This window comes from Osmerus mordax, chromosome 4 (genome assembly GCF_038355195.1).
Source record: "Osmerus mordax isolate fOsmMor3 chromosome 4, fOsmMor3.pri, whole genome shotgun sequence".
In the NCBI taxonomy this organism is placed as follows: domain Eukaryota; kingdom Metazoa; phylum Chordata; class Actinopteri; order Osmeriformes; family Osmeridae; genus Osmerus; species Osmerus mordax.
This window is the reverse complement of record NC_090053.1, coordinates 13,870,551-13,895,481: the sequence shown is the minus strand read 5'-3', so window position 1 is coordinate 13,895,481 and position 24,931 is coordinate 13,870,551. Positions and strand designations below refer to the sequence as shown.

The 24,931-nt window shown below is 40.5% G+C and overlaps 1 protein-coding gene across 1 annotated transcript in view; it reads right to left on the bottom strand.

Moving 5' to 3' along the window:
• The window catches only part of tbc1d2b (TBC1 domain family, member 2B), an 86,007-nt gene that overhangs the window by 34,375 nt on the left and 26,701 nt on the right, over positions 1 to 24,931 (bottom strand). The window contains exons 4-5 of the mRNA XM_067234505.1: positions 8,950 to 9,095; positions 8,430 to 8,680 (exon numbers count right to left, since the gene is read on the bottom strand). Coding sequence (XP_067090606.1) covers positions 8,430 to 8,680; positions 8,950 to 9,095 — 397 coding nt within the window. The remainder of the gene's footprint in view (positions 1 to 8,429; positions 8,681 to 8,949; positions 9,096 to 24,931) is intronic.

The window sequence follows — 24,931 nt, the reverse complement described above, 5'->3', positions numbered from 1 at the left end:
GAGAGCAGCCTTTCAAATTATCTCCCTAACTTCAATGGAGAGGTGGGTAAAATTCGTCAGAGAAAGCCGAAGGAACAAGATTTTGAGTCGTATTTCTGACCACACAGATATATAAAGGACATCTCTGGTTTCGGCAGAGTCTTGGGTCTCGGAAAATATCCTTATTTTTTGGATTGGACGTATAGTTTTGCGTCTAGGTTAACTTGTTTGAGGTGTGGATTCTAGCTAAATTTGTTATTCTCTCTGCCCAGCTCGTTAGCGATCATAGCTGCACCATCACTGTGGCAACGACAGACACGCACCACTCATCTCTCACACAGGTGATTTGTATTAGCTGATTAGTGGAGTCACAAGACAGCTATTCAGTAGCGATGGGAAGTTCGGATCATTTTACTGATTCGGTTCTTTGAATCTCGTTTATTGAAATGAACGAATCTTTTTTCGAGTCATTCGTTCATTTCAGGGGGGGGGGGCTATCCGTCCACTGCAAACACGTATCATATTCTCATGTAGGTTAGTGCATGACATGTGCACCAGCAGATACTATTTTAAAAGAGTTAAAATATGATACATTAAAATAATATATCATGACAGTTGAATGATTTGGTCATTTATTATCACACTAGCATTTAATTATCACGGCAAACAATTACACTGCACTAAAAATAACAAAACCAGTCAGTATGATGACTGTAGCGAATATCATTCACGTCTTACTAAAACAGCGGCCACGCGAAAGGGAATGAGGACACTGTTTCCTCTACTAAAAAATACAATGCGGGTCACGTGAAAAAAGGATCCAAAGACTCGTAGAAAGACCGAGTCGGGAAATGAACAAATCATTTCTGTTTACTTGGACGAGCCTATGCAACAGTCCCGATGCGCGGCCACGAGAAAATGAACGAATCACTCTTTGAGAGGACTCGTTACTCCCGAGTCCTTGTAAGGATTCGTTCAAAATTAACGAATCGTTCACGAACGACACATCGCTACTATTCAGTCAACTCGTCTCATTAAAAGACTAAGAGCACTATAATTTCAGCTACTAAAACTAATATACTACTTCTACAGTTTAACAGTTCAGCTTTCAGCTTCTCCCGCATTGTAGGCTATTTAAGCACATAGCTTTGTTAGATGATGCAGTTTAGCTTCCACACTGCCTCTTTTGTGTGACTCACACATTTTTGAAATTCATTTCAGCTTTCATCTTGCGGTTATTTTCTAATTCCGTAGCTTATTTTCGGCAATTTAAAAACAAATAATTCATATTTCAGCATTCCAACGCATTTTCTGCAGGAAATGCACTTTCTAGTTTTTACTTATTTTCCCATCCCTAAGGATCCCTCAATATTTGGACTACATATACAAAGTCGGGGTCAAAATGTTCGTCTTGGTCACGATTGCGTTGCTTCTATTGGGATTTAGGTTCCGTTGCACGATTTAGGTTTGAATTAGGTTTTTGCAGCAAAAAGTACCTTGTGTCGCCAAAGGGAATCAGTGCAAGCCTAACGTCACAACGTCAGCACACGTAAGAAACAACGCATAAATACGACGTGCATAGATGTACTTGTAAGACTGCGCCAGAGAATGTCTGACGCCTGGGATACACTGGCTGCGAAGCGCCTGGACCAGGGATGGAAATAAAAAAAATTGTCCACCGGCCACTGTGGCTGGTGGATTTCAAAATCTACCAGCCACTCAATGTTTTTACCAGCCACTTTCTTGTTTTTAACCGACAATGTGTAACTGCATGTGAAAATTAGTACTACAAGATCTACAATACTTAAGCAGTTTATTGTTGGAATGCTGCTTCAGCATTCCAAGTATTGTTCTTTGAATCTTTATTCAACTTCTTCATATATTAATATTATTCTATTTCTTCCGCGACACCTTTCAGCGCCTTCAAATCTTCAGCTATTAATACCGTTCAGCTATCCAAAAATTCAGCAGTTGCAGGCTATGACTGCTATAGCTTTTCAGCTTTGTACCTCTTATGCTTGAATTAATATAAATCAATATTCATAATATTTTTTACATGGTTTTCCAATAGTTTTTTTTTTCAACTCCTCTCAATCCTCTTAAACTTCTAACTTTTAAATCCTTCTTCTTCGTCAATCAGCTACAGCCACCATTTAAACTTTAAAATGTTGACAAAACCCTCAACAATTTTTTTTTAAATCAGCTTTTTAATATCTATTCAACTTTTTTTAATATCACTGATTATGTTTCATGAGTTTTTCAAACCGTTTCTGAGATTTACATGGGTGTGTATGTGAGAGCCTAGAGTGCTGACTGAAACGCTTAGAGTGGAGGGGAGCTTCAAAATCAGTTTCAAAAAGTGTTCACGAAAGCGAGACAAAGTCCAACTCTTGCTCCATAGAGACCAATGCAAATCTGGTGACACATTTCTCAGAAAAAGCAGAAGTTACACGTTTTTGAAACTGCCGGTAGAGTCGTATTTCTGACCGCACAGACATATAAAGGATATCTCTGGTGTCGGCAAAGTCTTGGCTCTTTGACAATATCCTTATTTTTTGGATTGGACGTATAGTTTTGCGTCTATGTTAACTTGTTTGAGGTGTGGATTCTAGCTACATTTCTGTTATTCTCTACCCTCAGCGCGTTAGCAATCATAGCTGCACCATCACCGTGGCAACCAAACAGACATGCGCCACTCAGTCTCTTACACAGGTGATTGGAATTAGCTTATTAGTGGTGACACAAGACAAGCTATTCAGTCAACTCGTCTCATTAAAAGACTAAGAGCACCTACTAATTCTGCAGATGCTGCTAATATCTCTTTTACTAAGTACTATTGCTAATGGAACTGTTTTGTTATACTACGCCACTGAGTGCGTTTACTTGACCATTAGAAACCCGATTACTAGCAATTGTCGGTTTATGCCAATAATACGATTACTCCGTTTACATGTGTAATTAGTTATGCGATTACTCAATAAACGCGTCTAAATAATTCTTTTTTATTAATCGTTGTATGCTCCACGGACAAAACTTGCACCACCATCCTTCTGCAACAAAGTGTCGCCGTGTCTTCCTGTATCGGCCTTACTGCTGTATGTTTCATTCCATCAACACATTGAATCCTACGAAAGCCGAGTAACACACTCGATGGTAGGCTACATCTGCTACTGCTATGACTATCCCAACTATAATTTCAGCTGTTAAAACTATAATATTCTTGTTACGACTAGCTAGCCTACTTCTTCTTCTGTTTAACAGTTCAGCTTTCAGCTTCTCCCGCATTGTAGGCTATTTAAGCTCTTAGCTTTGTTAGATGATGCAGTTCAGCTTCTACACTGCCTCTTATGTGTGACTCACATATTTTTGAAATTCATTTCAGCTTTCGGGTATTTTCTCATTTCTGTATTTTCAGCAAAATAATATTTCAGCATTCCAACGCATTTTCTACAGGAAATGCACTTTCTCTCAAATCTCAATGAAACACTGACACTTTCTCTTTCTCTCTTATACATACACAAACCACGAACTGATATACATTTCATTAAATGAGTGATGAATGAAACTATTAGTTTTGGCATCTTCTGAAGCGTGATGGCGACATACAGAGCAGTACAATATCAGATTTGTCTCGTCGTAAACTAACCAATCGCGGGACTCGCCATTGTCTGCTTTTCTCCATTGTTGTAAAAAAAAAAACTTTCGTCTCTTTGTCAACTGGCTCCTCCTGAGATGTTTTCTCAGCGGACCTCTTAACGCCTGCGATGTAACGCCACATTATTTTGAAGTGTCCGGGTGAAACAGTAGGCTATGCTATTTTTTTTACCCGCCACGGTGGCCGGTAGGTGAAGTGAGTTTACCCGCCACAACACAAAATCACCTGCATTTGGCTGGTGGCGGGTGCTAATTTCCATCCCTGGCCTGGACGCGCTGCGCAGCGCCACGATCGGCCTCGATCGGCTACGACTGAGCAAGCGCTGTTCACACCAGACGCGCATTTCTCCGCACCGGTCACCAAGCCTTTCAGCTACTCTGAGCTTTCCTTTTTCACTGACATGGTACATAAACATGGCATAGGCTATATTTGGGAAACGTGTTTCTTCTCTCCGTTGTCCTTGTAAAATTGGTGCTGGGGGTCATACAACCCCCTTTCAACTTCGAGAAATAATTTAATGTCGTCCATCTCCTTGAATTTCTAGCTGATTTTCAAAATCGACTTGGGGGTTCTCTCTCAGTAGATTATGTCTGCACGCGTGTGTGTTGTGTGCAACGCGTGACAACTCGTTTCTCTCAAACAGACCAAACAACTATGGGCATGCTGGCTCAACAGATCAATCCGTTTATTTTCATTAGTTTTTATCAGGGTAACCACATGGAACGGCCGTTTGTTACCAACATTGTGTAGTTAGGTTTTATATAGAGTGAATATTGTACGTAGGCCTCCAAAGTAATATTAAAAAAATAATTATAAAGTCTACAACTTTACAAATGTTCACCGTAGTCTACAATTAATGTAGTAAAATGTTAGCAGGCAATCGCAGTGCTTCGCAGTGCTTCGCAGCCAGTGCGGTCGGTCACATTTGATAACATGGGCGCCGAAAGAAAAAAGGCGGCGCTTCCAGGCGCTTCGCAGCAGATCGCAGCCAGTGTGTCCCAGGCGTAACAAGCAAGCACACCCTACAATTTCCCCAGAAATTGTACCCTCTCTAGTTCTATTTGTATTGGCATTAGGGGTGTAACGATACACTCACCTCACAATACAATACGTATCACGATACTGGGTGTACGATACAATACGTATCACGATATTTTGAACAACCTTTTAAATGAAACTGGAATTCAATCAATATTTATTTCCGAAACATTAAAACATTTTCAAGAATGTTCTTTGTTGTACATACAATTTAGTTAACTCAGTTCATGTGATTTCTGTAAATGCAATGAGTGCACGCATGACTAAATGACTAAATGTAAAATGTAAATGACGCAGGTGCAGAGTAGGTCACACACTGGTAGCTCAACCTATAGTATCAAACGGACGTCATATTGTAAAAATATTGCCATAACTCTACGATACATATTGTAAAAATGTTGTATTGCGATATATTGTTCCACGATATATTGTTACACCCCTAATTGGCATTATTCGGTTCATGTTAATACACTGTTCACTTTCCCATTTAAACCATAGGGGAATTCGCCAATATTTAACCCCCTACAATAAGAACTTTAGTAACCACATAACATCAATTTAACGTCTTATTTGAGGTCAACCTAAACACACGTATTACACCGTATTTTCCGGACTATAAGTCGCTCCGGAGTATAAATCGCATCAGTCAAAAAATGCGTAATGAAGAAGAAAAAAAACATATAGATCGCACTGGACTATAAATCGCCTTTATTTAGACATTTATTTCACAAAATCCAAGACCAAGAACAGACATTTAATCTGGAAAGGCAAGTTATTCAACTACACAATAGCACACAGAACAACAGGCTGAATAGGTGTCCGGTATGTTAAAGTAACACATTAACAGTTATTCAGCTACACAATAGCATAAAGAACATACCTGGGAGGCTGAATAGGCTAAATTTACATAACAAGCTAGCGAGTCCAACAAGCAAGTTACCGGTAAGCTTGTTCACCAAGCTCCCGATCTCATTCCACATCACTGAATCCGTTGAACTCGTTGGTTCATATCAGCCAGTATGAATTAACGTTAAAAAAAGTTACATTATATATATTTTGACATATGTCGCACCTGACTAAGTCGCAGGACCAGCCAAAGTATGAAAAAAAGTGTGACTTATGGTCCGGAAAATACGATATATTAAATAAATTGAATTATGTCTCTAAGCTTGAATCTTAGTTCATTTCCTTTTTTGGTTATTATGGTTAACCTTTTTTTTACCATTCTTGGAATGTCTTGGAAAAAAACAAGGCAGCTCTGTTACCCTTACACAAAACTACAGTCCATAACAAGCTAATTCTTTCAACAACCCTGATCAAATTTAACATTTTAGCTTATTATGAAGAGAATAGCATCAGTTTTGAAGACTGATTAATGTAGCTATCTTAACTGGTAGTATGTAGGTACCTTTTACCAATGAAAATGTAAAGCATACATACTTCACAGCAACTGTTATCACAAACTCCATATTTGATTGGTTGCTACTGGGCATTTATTAAAAACGGTCAATTTATGATGAAAGCAAAAGAGCAATGATCATACTAGTTAGATAATGTGTGGTTGTAGCTAGGAATGAAACGTGGCAAGCACATAATGAATCTAAATTGGATAACTGAACAGCTAACGAGGTCTCGGCTAAGATACAGCATTCCTTTCACCACAATTAATATTTTTCGTACTTGACAATGTTTCAAGTTAATTAGTTAGCCAACTGCTAGCGTCAGACTAGCCATCTAGCTAACCCTATTTAACTTGTGTTTGCTAATTGTGGAGGACGGCAAGTTTTAGGTAACCAGTACACGTATGTATAGGTTCTGCCAATTATCATTAGCCATAAATGCTTCTTTAAGTTTGAAGTTGGATCTTTTGACAAAGACAGCAGCTTCACCCTAGGCAAACATAGCTTGCATTTTTTCTTCTTTAAACACAAATTGATCGTTGAAACGCCAGAAGAAAAATGCAGTGTGTTGGTGCGACATGTTTGCCATTGAGTTGTTGTTAGGCAGCCATGATCAAAGTTTTAACAAGCTATTAATATGTCTGTTATGCAAATGTTAAACATCACAGCAAAAATTGCCAATTTTGCAATTAAAAGGTTACATTTTTCTAAAGAAAATCCACTACTCCCAAATGTAAAAGTATTGCAAAGTAATCCTCAATAGTTTTCAAAGGTATCTGTAATCCGATGATTTTTGTTGTTGCCAGTAACGTAACGGATTACAGTTACAATTATTTTGCAATCAGATTACAGTAATCCACTCCCCAACCCTGGTGGCTCGAGATACCGCAAAAACTGCAGCTTGTGTGTTCTGGATTACCACAAAGACGGCGGCCTGTTTTCAGAAGGGTTTTATTACTTATAATAGTTTTTATTGATTTTATGTAAAGCACTTTGAGCTGCAATTCTTGTATGAAATGTGCTATATAAATAAAGTCTTATTATTATATCAGACACGTGCCTCTGAGACATTCTGACACGGTTTGGGCAAGACTTCTCAGATATACCATAACCTTAGGATTCCTTGGCCACACATCTGATATTTTACAGATGCCCCCCCGTACCCTGTGGACACAATGTAATCTTGAAGTCAAACAGACATAGGGAAGTAAGTGTTTGAGGGACAGTTTTACATGGCCAGTGTCCCTTGGTCTTAACCAACTTTTTGAGAATTAAGTATAGATTACTTCGAGCACATTCTCATTCAGAGAAGTTGAATTGTTTGTGTACTCAGGCTGCTGAAACTAAAGTTAATCAAATCTGTGATAATCTATCAATAAAATATAATTGCATTAAATCTTTCAAGGCCTAATTAAGTTCAGAGAAATGCTCAATAAGGTGAGTTAAGGAAAAACAACAAGGTCCCTTCTCTCACTGCTGTAGGTATCCAAATCACACAAACATGTTCTCCAGACATGCCTCACTTCCTCCACTACACTGTACCATGTAGCTCTACTTGCATATTGAAGAACAACTTTAGAGTCAGGTGGCTGAGCGGTTAGGGAATCGGGCTAGTAATCTGAAGGTTACCAGTTCGATTCCCGGCCATGCAAAATTACGTTGTGTCCTTGGGCAAGGCACTTCACCCTACTTGCCTCGGGGGAATGTCCCTGTACTTACTGTAAGTCGCTCTGGATAAGAGCGTCTGCTAATTGACGTAATTGACGTATTGATGTAAATGTAGTGGCAGACCTTAAAACGTCATTTGTAAAAGTCTGACAGAGACAGAGTGAAGAGATATAGGACTACTTGTGTTAGAACATATGATTAAAGGAATCAGACACACTCAAAACCTGTGGAGTTTAGTCTGGTCATAAAAAGAGCAGTACACACAATAGTGCAAGTACAGTACCAGTTCTCAGAAGACTGTCATTGGGCCTGCCATAGTCCTCTGTTACAACCTCAACAACAAAATAAGAACAGAGGGAGGGATTGTCTCACTAGTAATGTTTTACCATTTACGAGAGTAGCATGGCTGCATGCATGAATAGTCATTTGCTCTCCACCACACCAATGAGAGAATCTCGTTCCATCCACATATTCTGACACAGGGTAGCTCCATCTCAGGCCTGTGGTGAATTTATGGGGATATGATGTGTTCGGTGGACAATGGGAGTAGCTCTCAGCCTGGAGTATATTTTACGGTGAATGAAACAGCGATGACACAACAGAGTAACCTCATTTCCTCAATGATCTACAATGGGTTGATGGATACTCCTGCATGTAAATGCTTATAAGTGTGTGTGTGTGTGTAGTACCTTCTGGCTTGCCAGCTCTTCTCGAAGTATGGTCTGTTCCTGGTGCATAAGGCCCAGCTCTTCCTGCTGACTCTGAAGACAAAGCTGCAACTTGTTGGGTTTGGTGCCGTTACACTCCACCGGGGGGCTCTCGGGACTGCGACTCTCCGTCCCACGGCCAAACTTCCCTGAGGCCATCATGTCCCGCAGGAAGGGTCTCTTAGAGCGCGTAGCACGTGCAAAATCAAAGTTGAAATGCGACACAATCGAATCTGAGAGAGAAAAGTGTTTTCAATAACAGGTGTCTGTAGGTTATTCAATTAATATGTAAATTCATTTCTTTAGTCTTTATGGAGATGTATATTACGAATAACATTTGCCTTATATTTTAGAACCAAACATATTACTCCAGATGATCCATGACCCTTTACAATCCTATTTATGCCAAAGAATGCTCAGTAGAGCAAAGGTGACCACAGTTAAGCTAAACCTACTGTAGAGTAGGCCAATGCAAGCCAGAGAGACATGGGGGTGAACTCACGTCTGTGGGTGTCTGGGTGAGGTTTCTGCTCAGGGCTGTCCCTGGCTGGAGCATCCACCAGCTCCCAGTCCTCCGAGTTGCCTGTATAGAAAACACTGCGCCGGTTGTCCGTGCCCCGCCCCGCCCGCAGGTGTGACATTGAGTTCCTGGGTAAGAAGACAGGAGGACAGGGTGTCAACCAGAGAACTCAGTTAATAATTTTGTTGAAATGTCATGAACAGAAAGTATCCAGAATTGAGGGATAATAATCTCTCTAATAAGGCCAGGAATCTGTGTGTGTACACATTAGAATGGGTTTAGTTTCCCACAATCAGCTCAAGAACTGGGCACTCTGCAAAGTTCATATTGTGCATGTGTCCTCTTTATAATCCAACAGGTACAGATTGACGTTGTTTGGATACACATTTTGACATTAATAATGAAAAAATTATTAGCCTCTAGTTTGACTTGCTCTCTTTGCGTCACAGCTCCTTCACTCTGATTCGTCCTCTGGTCTGCAGAGTTTCCTACAAATATCTCGAGAACCGGGCACTCTGCAAAGTTAATATTTTGCAGGTGTCCTTTTTATAATCCAACGGAGTGCAGTACCGCGATGGAACTAATGCGATTAACAAAGGCATTCACAATAAAATGAAACTAAGCATAGTAAAGAAATAAGGAAATTCTGTTTAGTTATTTAGAAGTTATTTTAGAAGCTGGATTTAGAAGAAGACGTTATACAGTAATGTCTTTTGTTAGTTATTTAGTAGTAAATAACTAAAAATTCTGTTTAGTTATTTAGAAGATTGGGTGTGCTCCCTTTGTCGCCAAAGGGAATCAGTGCAAGTCCAACGTCAGCACACGTTGGCAACGACGCATAACTACGACGTGCATAGATGTAGTAAGACTGTTGCGCACAGTAGGCTACTGGCAGCATCATACATTTAAGTAATTCAAGACTTGCATGTACAGTAAGTAATTTCACATTAAATAATGTATTTAAACTCAAGCTTGTGTGGTGTGTCGCTGTCTTCAATGCCACAGCCTAAACTTGATGTCAAAAGAAAAGTTTTTAATTTCCGGCGCATTCAAACAATCCCCTTAAGTTTGGCTAGCAACAGCAGCTAGGCTAGCTTGCGCCAATTTACAGAGGTCAGCTTCTCCACCGTGCAGGGCTCTAGTCTAAGATCAAATGGTCGTATTTGGCATTTGACAATGATCGCTTCCAGCAAACTTGTTTTGAATTAGCCATTTCCCCCTAAATAAATGTCAAGCTTATTACGTTTTTTGGGGGCATATTTTCAGTTAGCAGATGGTACTGTACTGTTTCAATCGCTATTCTATCTAATACTGCCGGTGACAACGTTGTTACTTAGAATAGCTTGTTTCAAAGGTGGTTCTTAATGAATGAATGCAATATGAGTGGGCTAAATGCTTGAAAATATCACTACTGAAGAAGGGAAAAACTTAAGGTGATGTTTAAATCATATAGGTTAGGTTCATTCTACATAACATTTAGTAATTTAGCAGACGCCCGTATACAGAGAAACTTACAGTAAGTACAGGGACATGCTACACTTCACTTTTAGTATTTTGATATGTACATGAGCAGCAACATATGCTTTTAAATCTATGCAATCTTCATAAATAATAAATAGGCATTTTTAAATAAAATATACAGAAATATCAGTTGTAAAAATTAAAGTTCATAAACAGACCCATCTGCAACCGATGCAAGCAAGCACATCCAACAATTTCCCCAGAAATTGTACCCTCTCTAGTTTGGGTTCCTCCGGTAGGAGGGAACCTATTGTTTTTGTTAGTATTCTTATTCTTATTAGGATTCCTCCTTAAGGAGGAAACCTATTGTTATTGTTAGTATTATTGGTGGCCAAGCCGCGAAGCGGCGCAGCCACCTCAAGTGTTTCTACCTTTTCTTATAATTATTAGGATTCCTCCGTAAGGACGTCAATTTCCGGTTATATAGATTTTCCGCTATTTCCGGTTGTATCAAAAACCTTTGAAAGCCTACTCCTCTATCTTCTTCAAAATGACCAGAGATGATCTTCAGACCAAGCCTCACAAAAGTTATCCCATGGCGTTTTGATTTTCTAAACCGTTTGTCCGGCACAGCCAATCAAAATCAGCAAAAAAGCAACCAAACAGGAAGTTGGGTCAAATCTCAGCAAATCTTTAAGATATCAACACGTAACTTGGTATGTCACAAGGAAGACACTACAACATGTTACGATGTGCAAAGGCATCTTCATATCTCCAAAAATGGTTGATATAAAGCAAATCGAATTTATCGCTAACGCTAAAATAATGCTTTACACATCCACCGGTCAAAAAACTCTGATTCAATCACATGTTCATAAAGACTCTTGAGAATGTTTAGTACACAAATCTCAGAAAAAGTTGACTGTAACATGAAAAGTTGAATTTTGGTGAATATTTGAAAAATGCATGCTTGGCTAATTGTTAAGGAAATTTCCAATGAAATGTCTCCCCTGACCCTCAGCGCGCGTGCTCCACATTCTCACACACTCAGCCTTTCCCTTGACACACGCGCAAGCTTGGCGAGACGCATACACAACATTTCAGGCAATTGTGGGCTGACCAAGCCCCCACTCATTGCTTGGTCTTTAGCAAAGGCCCATGTGGATCTTGGTGGTATTGCATTTCCGATTTTGTATGCAATGGTAAAAAGTTCTTAAAATCCTGAAACATTTATAGTATAGGCCAAGAGTAACTACCACACCACAAATGGCCCAATATCACCCATAAGTGACGCTACAGGCCACGCCCTGATACACAAAGATACAAGGCTTTCTGGAATGGGTAGGCTCACCAAGCCCCCTCCCTTCACTCCGTGGCTTGAAATAAAAGCCCTTGTGGATCTTGATGGTATTGCATTTCAGATTTGGTATCCCATTGGTAAGTCTACAGCATGGATGTTTCTATACAGTGACAATTTGTGAAGAATAAAATGTTTTCAATGGTTCGCAATGTTTTGGAGGAATCCGCCATTGCTGCTTGCAGCTATATTTAGGGTTCCTCCGGTAGGAGAACCCTATTGTTATTGGTGGTATTATTATTATTATTATGTTTTACCCATGGGAGTCAATGGCAGCCCCTAGACCAGTACCGTAAAAAGTTGTGAAATTTGGCATGTTGAAACTGCAGACCATTAGTAACTACCATACCAAACATGGGCCATGTGAGAAAATAGGTGGCGCTACAGGCCACGCCCCAATATGTCAATTTTCAAATTGATGCCATTTGCAGGCCATAAGTCCCAAAATTCTGAAATTCATTACATATGCCTTATTTCTCATGAGGAACAAAAAAGCCTCTGGAAGCTATAACGGCCGCCATATTGGATCTTTCTGTACAATAAAGATTAAGGAAACACGTTTTTCCCTACTCCTCCATTTTTGGTCGAATTTTCTTCAAAATTGCCATAGATGATCTCCAGACTGAGCCTCACAAAAGTTATCGTTGGGATTTCTGATTTTCAAAACCGTTTGTCCGGTAGAGCCAATCAAAATCTGCAACAAAGCAACCAAACGGGACGTTTGGTCAAATCTAAGCAAATCTTTGAGATATCAACACCAAACTTGGTATGTCACGTGGAAGACACTACAACATGTTACCATGTGCAAAGGCAACTTCATACCTCTAAAAATGATTGATATAAAGCAAATCGAATTTATCGCTAACGCTAAAATAATGCATTACACATCCGCCGGCCAAAAACTTATACTCTGATCCAATCACAAGGTCATATGAAGACTCTTGAGAATGTTTAGTATACAAATCTGAGAAAAAGTTGACTATAAGATGAAAAGTCGATTTTTGGTGAATATTTGAAACATGCATGCTTGGCTAATTGCTCCCCTCGCCTGCTCCAAATTCTCACACTCAGCCTTCCCTTGACACATACGCTTTCTTGAAATTGTGTGCTGACCAAGCCCCCACCCTCGTTTTTTAGCCCCCGTTTCATTTCGCTTCCAATTGCAGCTCGCCGTTACGAATATAAATTCTTTTTCGGCGGCCATTGTTGTTTTCAACTGGAGTCCCGTTATAGCCGTGTTTGAGGCAGCCACTTTCGGTAAGTCCTGTTTTTACACATTTTAAGCTAGAATTAATGATTGGGTTTGTGAAGGTACACTACTCTTGAATTATGGTGAATGTTTAGCACTTTTAGACCTTTTAGATTGTGATTCTGAAGTGACGGAAAACCGAACTCGAAAAGTAGCTACTGTAGCTCTAGCTTTTTTCCTCTCTGTTTTTAATTAGTGAGTCATTTTGCATCTCGGCGAATTGTTCATCAAAAAGGTCGAGGAGAGCAGCCTTTAGGAGAAAAAGCAATTCCCCACAGACCTGTCGGCTCATAATTGTGATTTGGGGCGTGAAAGTCTTTGTAATAAGCCTATGCGACAGGGAGACCGCATAGGCGCTTACATTGTTTTGACGTTAGCCTCAGAGTCAGGCTCGGCTCGCCCACTGGCAGTGTGTAAACAATTTTGTATTTCACTCAATTCTACTCCAAAAACGTCAGGGAGGACTGCTTTTTGTAGACAAGGGCCTGCTAAAGATAGTCAGTATATCTGATTTTTCAAGGCGAGCCTGTTTCATTCGTCATATGCCCTGAGAAAGCGACCTACGTTAGCCAGGCTAGTTTAGCCAATTTCGGTAAGTCAGGCTATTTAAAGGTCTCTGACAGTCAGAATCACTGTTTACAAGCAAAGGTCGAGCTGGTCTTTTGTCAGATGTGTATATATTGACCAGTTTAGAGGTAAATACTCTTGCCAGAGCCTGGAATCGAACCCGTGTTTTGAGTGACTGCATGGGTCTCCATGAGGTCAACCCATTTGGATTCAAGTTCAAGTAATGACACTGCATTTCACAGTCAAAACTGAAGTCTGTATCAAGTGTAGATGGGAAAAGCTTCATTTTTCACAACTGACATGGACCCTTTCTTCACTTTGACAGGTCTGGAGGGTCATGCAGAGGCCTGCTCAACAGAGTTCAACAGAGGATGCAACAGACTCGAGGATGGTGAGATCCACACAGACCCCTTGCTGGACTACCCCTCTCTAGCTGGACAGCTTCTCTTCAGACCTGACCCCAGGACAGCTTCATCCAGCTGGCCTGCCTGCCTGCCTGCCTGCAGGCCCTGCTTGCCCCTGCCTGCCAGCACTCCAGAGACAGTCACCCCACAGACACAGTAGCTCTGCAGCCTGCTTTTTTGAGGACATTGATGAAAAAGGACAAGCCAGCATTACTTTGATGAAAGTCTAAATGTTTAATCCTTTCCATGTGCCAGTATGCCAAGCTGCTGACTTTGTGTCTTAAGTGATGAAACTAGTTCAAGTGATAGACTTTTGACCTGAATCCAATGATTATTCATCTGAATAAAAACCACTCAAGAGAAGTACTGCTTCTTGGATCATTTGTGCTCCACATCAGTACATCTCACACATTTGCCTTTGTTTCCATGGGATTCATGGAATTGTTAGTTTCTGCTCCACCATTTCCACCCTAGTGTAATAATAAGTATAATTTAGGAAAGCAATTACATTTTTGTGTTATCCTTTCGCATTACACACATTTAGTCAATGTTCTTAAACTCAACCGATTATTGTCATTTTACCATACTGTTCATATTGAACAGACATCAGTGTTTACTTGGAAAGATGACTGTATATTTCCACTTTTGATTTGTATTTCCATCGTAAGTTTGGTCTTTAATTTCATTTGGAAGTGGTATTAAAAGGTCTTACATTTAACTTGTTTATACCTGTAGACACCCTGTGAAGCCCCCACCCCCCACTCCAGAGACAGTTGGTGACAGAGAGGTGCAGGCATTAAGTTAAACATGCCTTAAGAGTAGAGTAACAAATAGAGACTAAATGTGTAAATGGCTGTTGAAACTCAGTTCTCTGAGTTGGTGCATGTCAGTTTAGGCAAAGGTAGCCTTTTAAACCTCTAGGTTTAAAACAAATTCAGATTTGATTGGAACTCTCTCTTTTATACATTTATAGTTGGATTTGACATTTAATTCATTTAGCATAAGGGAGTCAGATGGCTGAGCGGTGAGGGAGTCGGGCTAGTAATCCGAAGGTTGCCAGTTCGATAAGAGCGTCTGCTAAATGACTAAATGTAATGTAAATGTAGCGAGTTGTTTAACTCAAACAACCATAACACGGTACATATGGTATACAAAGCTGCAGTCAGATTTGGCGAAATTGTTAGCTTGGATGTTATCTTTACATATAGACAAGTTTATGAGCCGTTTCCGCTCTACTTCCTAAACTCCTCCCTTCGATGCAATTCACTTCCGTTCTGGCGAGCTGGGTTTGTTTTGCTAGCTAGCTCCGTTGTGCCGACAAAGCACTGATATCGCAGTGACAAAGAGGATATACAATTTACAACATGAAGAAAAGTGGTTTGGGAACGACGTGTGCGGTAGTTGGTTGCAAACACTCGAGAAAGCACCTGAACGAGTGGTTAGATAGAGTGCTACGACCACCAGTTTTAAAACCTAGAATCGCCTCTAGCCTGTTACAGTTATACTACAGTAGTATGGTTATTGTTTGTAGGCTATTCACATTTTGTTGGTGTTCCTTTGTAGTGGATTTAATAATTATACATTGATATGTGGATATAATAATTCAAACCTTTCAAAGTGCCAATACACACATCTGTAAAAGCCCGGCATGAGGTGTGTAGCCAACCGGTGCTTGTTTAAAGCAGTCATAACCGGGTTCATAGGAAGAATAGATAGATAAGTAGGCACTTCAGGCAGTGACAAGCCACTTAAATAAGGATAACAGTGTACTGCCTGTCTTGTCCTTCTGAAGTTGTTAATAGGCTGAACATCAACATGTAACATCAATAGCCTAGAAATTCCAAACGAATTAGCTTTCAATGTTATGTATACCTAGGCTACTTGGACCGTGTCCTGGCAATAAATAAAGAAACATTATGCTACATGTTTTGCCAGGATAACTGGCAAGACCATTGAATGTTCATGATGTTCCTGTGTGTTTATTCCTTTGACTGGGTACAACAACGCGATCAGTCAACCGACTATAAATGTTTTTAATGCCGGGCTACGAATTTATAGAACAACTTCTGTCTGATACGTGTGGCATCCTTTAGCCAAATTATTAGCCTACATTTTGCTGAGAGATTGAAGAGCTACACAAAAATTTTCTAATGAATCACCGACTAAAGTCATCTTCTGACATTGCCTTTTCTCCACGTTAAAAGCTACAAAATGATGGACTGGCAAAAGCTTTATAACTATAAATCTACTCTAAAATGTACTTAAAAGTATGGCGACGACGTTGGCAACTTATCCCGTAGTAAATGTCAAACGACGAGTATGTCAAAGTAGTAGAACCGTGATCCCAAGCTAGCATCAACATCGCTGTGTTTACACCGGCAGACGCTTTGCAAACCACTTCCGGCGGAAATGAAATGCATTTGTGTAGAGTTATGGCGGCCCCCTGGGATTTGGCGCGTAAACTTGTCTATAGATGGGGTCTTGTTGATGCGCACGCAGCTTCAAGGCAGAAAGACGCGTTCCATTTCACTTTTACTGTACCTACACCTTTAATGTTCCCGCCATCCCCCCATTTCTGAATAAAGTTTGACTAATCTGATTTGTTGATTTCTGTTGCTATGAAAACCAGTTTAGCCAAGCTATCTAACATTGTTTTTAGCTAGCATTCAATTGCTAACAAAACATTAGTAAAAATAGCTTGCTAATCGGGCAGAACTTGAACTCGGGCAGGAGACTCTGAGACCTCAGCGCGCCACTAGCATCTCGTCATATCACGCAGTTGGAGCACAGCTAGATAATCAGCGTCAGCGCTCTTGGGTACCCAGCATGCAGTGCGGCATTTAAAAAAACAACAGCTACGCAAGGGATTTAAGTTGTTGTGTTCGTTCAGTTAGATGTTTGTAATGTTATTGTTTGTTAGTTAATATAATCTTGTTGGTCACCTTGAGTGTGCATGCTGTGTAGTTTAATGGGAACAGAGAGTCGGCCATTTTACTATCACAGGCTATACTTGCAAGGAGCTGAACGTGGGCTGTGCCCTAGACCAGACCAATTGCCTATGAGGCTAATCTTGATTCTGGATTGACTGAGATTCTGGAAAGAGATCTACTCAAGAAGAGAGTCAATATCTGTGGTTTTCAAGCCATCTTTGAGAAAATTTGAAAACAATGTTGCGGTTAATATGTTTTGATTGTGGGAGGCAACTTTTGGACTACACCTAAACCTCATGCGGCCACCGCACCACATGCACTGGGAAAGAGGGAAACGGCATGGATGGGGAAAGTGTGTGGGCAGAGCAAGCAGTAGTAGTACATAAACTACACACATCCTTTACTAAAGTGTATTCTGACTTTCATAAAGTTATTGTTGTAATCAAAGCTTTTAAAGAATGGATCTCTGCATGATGGGCCTGACCAGAGCACAGGTGGCCTGACAGAACACGCTTCAAAGTTGTCACTTTCAAAAGGGTGGCATTTTAACCCTGTCAGTCCAAAATGTCTAAAAGTTGGTACGCATGCCATATTTACATTTACATTTAGTCATTTAGCAGACGCTCTTATCCAGAGCGACTTACAGTAAGTACAGGGACATTCTCCCCGAGGCAAGTAGGGTGAAGTGCCTTGCCCAAGGACACAACGTCATCTGGCACGGCCGGGAATCGGACTGGCAACCTCAAGAAACCATAATGTCGGCAGCATGGATATTTCTCTACAGTGACAATTTGTGAAGAATTTCAAAAAATGACTTCAAATCAGCCATTGATCCAATTGTCTTGAAATGTTGTGTACATGTATGAAATACATGTCTGTGTCATGTCAATTTTGTAATGGTTTGCAATGTTGAGGAGGAACCCGCCATTGCTGCCTGCAGCTATATTTAGGATTCCTCCGTAAGGAGGAAACCTATTGTTATTGTTAGTTTTATTATTAGGATTCCTCCGTAAGGAGGAAACCTATTGTTATTGTTAGTTTTATTAGGATTCCTCCGTAAGGAGGAAACCTATTGTTATTGTTAGTTTTATTATTATTATTATTATTATTATTATTCTAGTTCCATGGGAGTCAATGGCAGCCCCTAGACCCCTTGGATAACTTTTTGACAAATTTGGCACACTCATTAAGGACAGTTCCTTCTATACCTAAACCAAGTTTCATGTATCCCATCAGACCACTCTAGCGCCACCAATGGGTCAAAGTTGGACTTGTGTTTACACACGCAACTTTTGAACCGTATGACTGATTTTCAAAAATGAGGTACCATTGGATTCCCTGGATCAAGACGAGTTCAACGCACCATATGACGTCAATTTCCGGTTATATAGATTTTCCGCTATTTCCGGTTGTATCAAAAACCTTTGAAAGCCTACTCCTCCTACAATTTTTGTCATATCTTCTTCAAAATGACCAGAGATGATCTTCAGACCAAGCCTCACAAAAGTTATCCCATGGCGTTTTGATTTTCTAAACCGTTTGTCCGGCACAGCCAATCAAAATCAGCAAAAAAGTAACCAAACAGGAACTTGGGTCAAATCTCAGCAAATCTTTGAGATATCAACACGTAACTTGGTATGTCACAAGGAAGACACTACAACATGTTACCATGTGCAAAGGCTATTTCATATCTCCAGAAATGGTTGATTTAAAGCAAATTGAATTTATCGCTAACGCAAAAATAATGCTTTACACATCCGCCGGTCAAAAACTGATACTTTGATTCAATCACAAGTTCATATGAAGACTCTTGAGAATGTTTAGTACACAAATCTGAGGAAAAGTTGACTGTAACATGAAAAGTCGATTTGTGGTGAATATTTGAAAAATGCATGCTTGGCTAATTGCTAACGAAATTTTCAATGAAATGTCTCCCCTGCTCTTCAGCGCGCGCGTGCTCCACATTCTCACACACTCAGCCTTTCCCTTGACACACACGCGGGCTTGGCGAGACGCATACACAACATTTCAGGCAATTGTGGGCTGACAAAGCCCCCACTCATTCCTTGGCTTGAAGTGAAGGCCCTTGTGGATCTTGATGGTAATGCATTTTAGAAAAAGTTCTCAAAATCCTGAAACATTGATAGTATTGGCCAGGAGTAACTACCACACCACAAATGACGCACCATTATCCATAGGTGGCGCTACGGCCAAGCCCCAATTGTCTATTTACAAAGTGATGCCATTCTCATCCCATTTGTCCCAAAATTCTGACATTCAATTAGATATGCCTTATTTCTCACGAGGAACAAAAAAGCCTCAATAACCTATAACGGCCGCCATATTGGATTTTTTTGTACAATAAAGATTTAGGAAACACGTTTTTTCGCTACTTCTATTACAATTTTTGTCCAATCTTCCCCAGAATTGCCAGGTATCATCGTCAGATTAACCCTCACTGAAATCTTCAACAGATTTTTGAATTTCAAAACCGTTTGTCCGGTACAGCCAATCAAAATCGTCAACAGAGCAACCAAACAGGAAGTTGGATCAAATCTCAGCAAATCTTTGAAATATCAACACCAAACTTGGTGTGTCACGTGAAAGACACTACGTCATGTCCCCATGTGAGAAGGCAAATTAATATCTTAAAAAATGATTGAAATAAAGGAAATCTAATTTATTTCTAACGCTAAAATAATGCTTTACACATACGGCAGTCAAAAAACTCTGATTCAATCACAAGTTCATGAAGACTCTTGAGAATGTTTAGTACACAAATCTCAGAAAAAGTTGACTGTAAGATGAAAAGTTGAATTTAGGTGAATATTTGAAAAATGCTTGCTTGGCTAATTGTTAAGGAAATTTCCAATGAAATGTCTCCCCTGCTCCTCAGCGCGCGCGCTCCACATTCTCACACACTCAGCCTTTCCCTGACACACGCGCAAGCTTGACGAGACGCATACACAACATTTCAGGCAATTGTGGGCTGACCAAGCCCCACTCATTGCTTGGTCTTTAGCAAAGGCCCATGTGGATCTTGATGGTATTGCATTTCCGATTTTGTATGCAATGGTAAAAAGTTCTCAAAATCCTGAAACATTGATAGTATAGGCCAAGAGTAACTACCACACCACAAATGGCCCAATATCACCCATAAGTGACGCTACAGGCCACGACCTGATACACAAAGATACAAGGCTTTCTGGAATGGGTAGGCTCACCAAGCCCCCTCCCTTCACTCCTTGGCTTGAAGTGAAGGCCCTTGTGGATCTTGATGGTAATGCATTTTAGAAAAAGTTCTCAAAATCCTGAAACATTGATAGTATAGGCCAGGAGTAACTACCACACCACAAATGACGCACCATTATCCATAGGTGGCGCTACGGCCAAGCCCCAATTTTCCATTTACAAAGTGATGCCATTCGCATCCCATTTGTCCCAAAATTCTGAAATTCATTAGATATGCCTTATTTCTCATGAGGAACAAAAAAGCCTCAATAACCTATAATGGCCGCCATATTGGATTTTTTTGTACAATAAAGATTTAGGAAACACGTTTTTTCTTTACTTCTCCTACAATTTTTGTCCAATCGTCCCCAGAATTGGCAGGTATCATCGTCAGAGCAACCCTCACTGAATTCTTCAACAGATTTTTGAATTTCAAAGACATTACATCATGTTCCCATGTGAGAAGGCAAATTAATATCTTAAAAAATGATTGAAATAAAGGAAATCTAATTTATTTCTATCTAACGCTAAAATAATGCTTTACACACCCGCCAGTCAAAAACCTCTGATTCAATCACATGTTCATAAAGACTCTTGAGAATGTTTAGTACACAAATCTCAGAAAAAGTTGACTCTAAGATGAAAAGTTGATTTTTGGTGAATATTTGAAAAATGCATGCTCTGCTAATTGTTAAGGAAATTTCCAATGAAATGTCTCCCCTGACCCTCAGCGCGCGCGCTCCACATTCTCACACACTCAGCCTTTCCCTTGACACGCGCAAGCTTGGCGAGACGCATACACAACATTTCAGACAATTGTGGGCTGACCAAGCCCCCACTCATTGCTTGGTCTTTAGCAAAGGCCCATGTGGATCTTGATGGTATTGCATTTCCGATTTTGTATGCAATGGTAAAAAGTTCTAAAAATCCTGAGACATTGATAGTATAGGTTAACAGTAACTACCACACCACAAATGGCCCAACATCACCCATAGGTGACGCTACTGGCCACGCCCTGATGCACAAAGATACAAGGCTTTCTGGAATGGGTAGGCTCACCAAGCCCCCTCCCTTCACTCCTTGGCTCGGAATAAAAGCTCTTGTGGATCTTGATGGTATTGCATTTCAGATTTGGTGTCCCATCGGTAAGTCTGCAGCATGGATTTTTACAGTGACAATTTGTAAAGAATATAAATTTTTCAATGGTTTGCAATGTTTGGAGGAATCCGCCATTGCTGCTTGCAGTTATATTTATTATTATTCTAGTTCCATGGGAGTCAATGGCAGCCCCTAGAACCCTTGGATAACTTTTTGTTAAATTTGGCACACTCATTAAGGACAGTTCCTTCTATACCTACACCAAGTTTCATGTATCCCATCAGACCACTCTAGCGCCACCAATGGGTCAAAGTTGGACTTGTGTTTACACACGCAACTTTTAAATCGTATGACCGATTTTCAAACATCAGGTACCATTGGATTCCCTGGATCAAGACTAGTTTAACGCACCCTATGACGTCAATTTCCGGTAATATAGATTTTCCGCTATTTCCGGTTGTATCAAAAACCTTTGAAAGCCTACTCCTCCTACAATTTTTGTCATATCTTCTTCAAAATGACCAGAGATGATCTTCAGACCAAGCCTCACAAAAGTTATCCCATGGCGTTTTGATTTTCTAAACCGTTTGTCCGGCACAGCCAATCAAAATCAGGAAAAAAGTAACCAAACAGGAACTTGGGTCAAATCTCAGCAAATCTTTGAGATATCAACACGTAACTTGGTATATCACAAGGAAGACACTACAACATGTTACCATGTGCAAAGGCTATTTCATATTTCCAAAAATGGTTGATATAAAGCAAATCAAATTTATAGCTATTGCTAAAATAATGCTTTACACATCCACCGGTCAAAAACTGATACCTTGATTCAATCACAAGTTCATATGAAGACTCTTGAGAATGTTTAGTACACAAATCTGAGGAAAAGTTGACTGTAACATGAAAAGTCGATTTGTGGTGAATATTTGAAACATGCATGCTTGGCTAATTGCTAACGAAATTTTCAATGAAATGTCTCCCCTGCTCTTCAGCGCGCGCGTGCTCCACATTCTCACACACTCAGCCTTTCCCTTGACACACGCGCGGGGGAGTCAGGTGGCTGAGCGGTGAGGGAGTCGGGCTAGTAATCCGAAGGTTGCCAGTTCGATTCCCGGTCATGCCAACTGACGTTGTGTCCTTGGGCAAGGCACTTCACCCTACTTGCCTCGGGGGAATGTCCCTGTACTTACTGTAAGTCGCTCTGGATAAGAGCGTCTGCTAAATGACTAAATGTAAATGTAAATGTAAATGTCAACAAAGCAACCAAACAGGAAGTTGGATCAAATCTCAGCAAATCTTTGAAATATCAACACCAAACTTGGTGTGTCACGTGAAAGACACTACATCATGTTCCCATGTGAGAAGGCAAATTAATATCTTAAAAAATGATTGAAATAAAGTAAATCTAATTTATTTCTAACGCTAAAATAATGCTTTACACAAAGTTGACTGTAAGATGAATAGTTGAATTTTGGTGAATATGCCTGCTCCTCAGCGCGCGCGCTCCACATTCTCACACACTCAGCCTTTTCCTTGACACACGCGCAAGCTTAGCGAGACGCAAACACAACATTTCAGGCAATTGTGGGCTGACCAAGCCCCCACTCATTGCTTGGTCTTTAGCAAAGGCCCATGTGGATCTTGATGGTATTGCATTTCCGATTTTGTATGCAATGGTAAAAAGTTCTCAAAATCCTGAAACATTGATAGTATAGGCCAGGAGTAACTACCACACCACAAATGACGCACCATTATCCATAGGTGGTGCTACGGCCAAGCCCCAATTGTCCATTTACAAAGTGATGCCCTTCGCATCCCATTTGTCCCAAAATTCTGAAATTCATTAGATATTCTCTTCTCCTGTCTGGACCCCAGTGGTGGAATCAACTCCCCACCTCCATCAGAGATACTGACTGTCTCTCCACCTTCAAGAAAAGGCTCAAGACGCACTTGTTCCGGGAGTACAACGGTACTTAGGAATTGTTCGCTTGACCCAATGTTAGGTTCCTCAAGGATCACAATGACTCTTGCTTAGAGACTTGTTGCTCTTGTGGTTAGTGGTAACTGTTTTAAATTTTTGTTCTCGCTGTGATATATAGTTTTTTTTCCTGTTGCTTGCTTTTTTCCACAGGTACACTTGCACTTATAGCGGTTCATGTTGTTTAATTGTAACTTGTTTAACTACATGCTCTTATGGTTCTTCCCTTTGGCACTTACTTTGGTTGTTCACAATGTGTGCTTCATGTTTTGGCTACTCGCGATGTTTTTTGGCTATCTTGTTGTTATGATCAGTGACCTATGCACTTTGTAAAGCTCTCTCTTGGAAGTCGCTTTGGATAAAAGCGTCTGCTAAATGAATAAATGTAAATGTAAATGTAATGTCTCCCCTGCTCCTCAGCGCGCGCGCTCCACATTCTCACACACTCAGCCTTTCCCTTGACACACGCGCAAGCTTAGCGAGACGCAAACACAACATTTCAGGCAATTGTGGGCTGACCAAGCCCCCACTCATTCCTTGACTTGAAGTGAAGGCCCTTGTGGATCTTGATGGTAATGCATTTTAGAAAAAGTTCTCAAAATCCTGAAACATTGATAGTATAGGCCAGGAGTAACTACCACACCACAAATGACGCACCATTATCCATAGGTGGCGCTACGGCCAAGCCCCAATTGTCCATTTACAAAGTGATGCCATTCGCATTCCATTTGTCCCAAAATTCTGAAATTCATTAGATATTCTCTTCTCCTGTCTAGCCCCCCAGTGGTGGAATCAACTCCCCACCTCCATCAGAGATACTGACTGTCTCTCCACCTTCAAGAAAAGGCTCAAGACGCACTTGTTCGGGAGTACAACGGTACTTAGGAATTGTTCGCTTGACCCGATGTTAGGTTCCTCAAGGATCACAATGACTCTTGCTTAGAGACTTGTTGCTCTTGTGGTTAGTGGTAACTGTTTTAAATTTTTGTTCTCGCTGTGATATATTGTTTTTATTACTGTTGCATGCTTTTTTCCACAGGTACACTTGCACTTATAGCGGTTCATGTTGTTTAATTGTAACTTGTTTAACTACATGCTCTTATGGTTCTTCCCTTTGGCACTTACTTTGGTTGTTCACAATGTGTGCTTCATGTTTTGGCTACTCGCGATGTTTTTTGGCTATCTTGTTGTTATGATCAGTGACCTATGCACTTTGTAAAGCTCTCTCTTGGAAGTCGCTTTGGATAAAAGCGTCTGCTAAATGAATAAATGTAAATGTAATGTCTCCCCTGCTCCTCAGCGCGCGCGCTCCACATTCTCACACACTCAGCCTTTCCCTTGACACACGCGCAAGCTTAGCGAGACGCAAACACAACATTTCAGGCAATTGTGGGCTGACCAAGCCCCCACTCATTGCTTGGTCTTTAGCAAAGGCCCATGTGGATCTTGATGGTATTGCATTTCCGATTTTGTATGCAATGGTAAAAAGTTCTCAAAATCCTGAAACATTGATAGTATAGGCCAAGAGTAACTACCACACCACAAATGGCCCAGTATCACCCATAAGTGACGCTACAGGCCACGCCCTGATACACAAAAATACAAGGCTTTCTGGAATGGGTAGGCTCACCAAGCCCCCTCCCTTCACTCCTTGGCTTGAAATAAAAGCTCTTGTGGATCTTGATG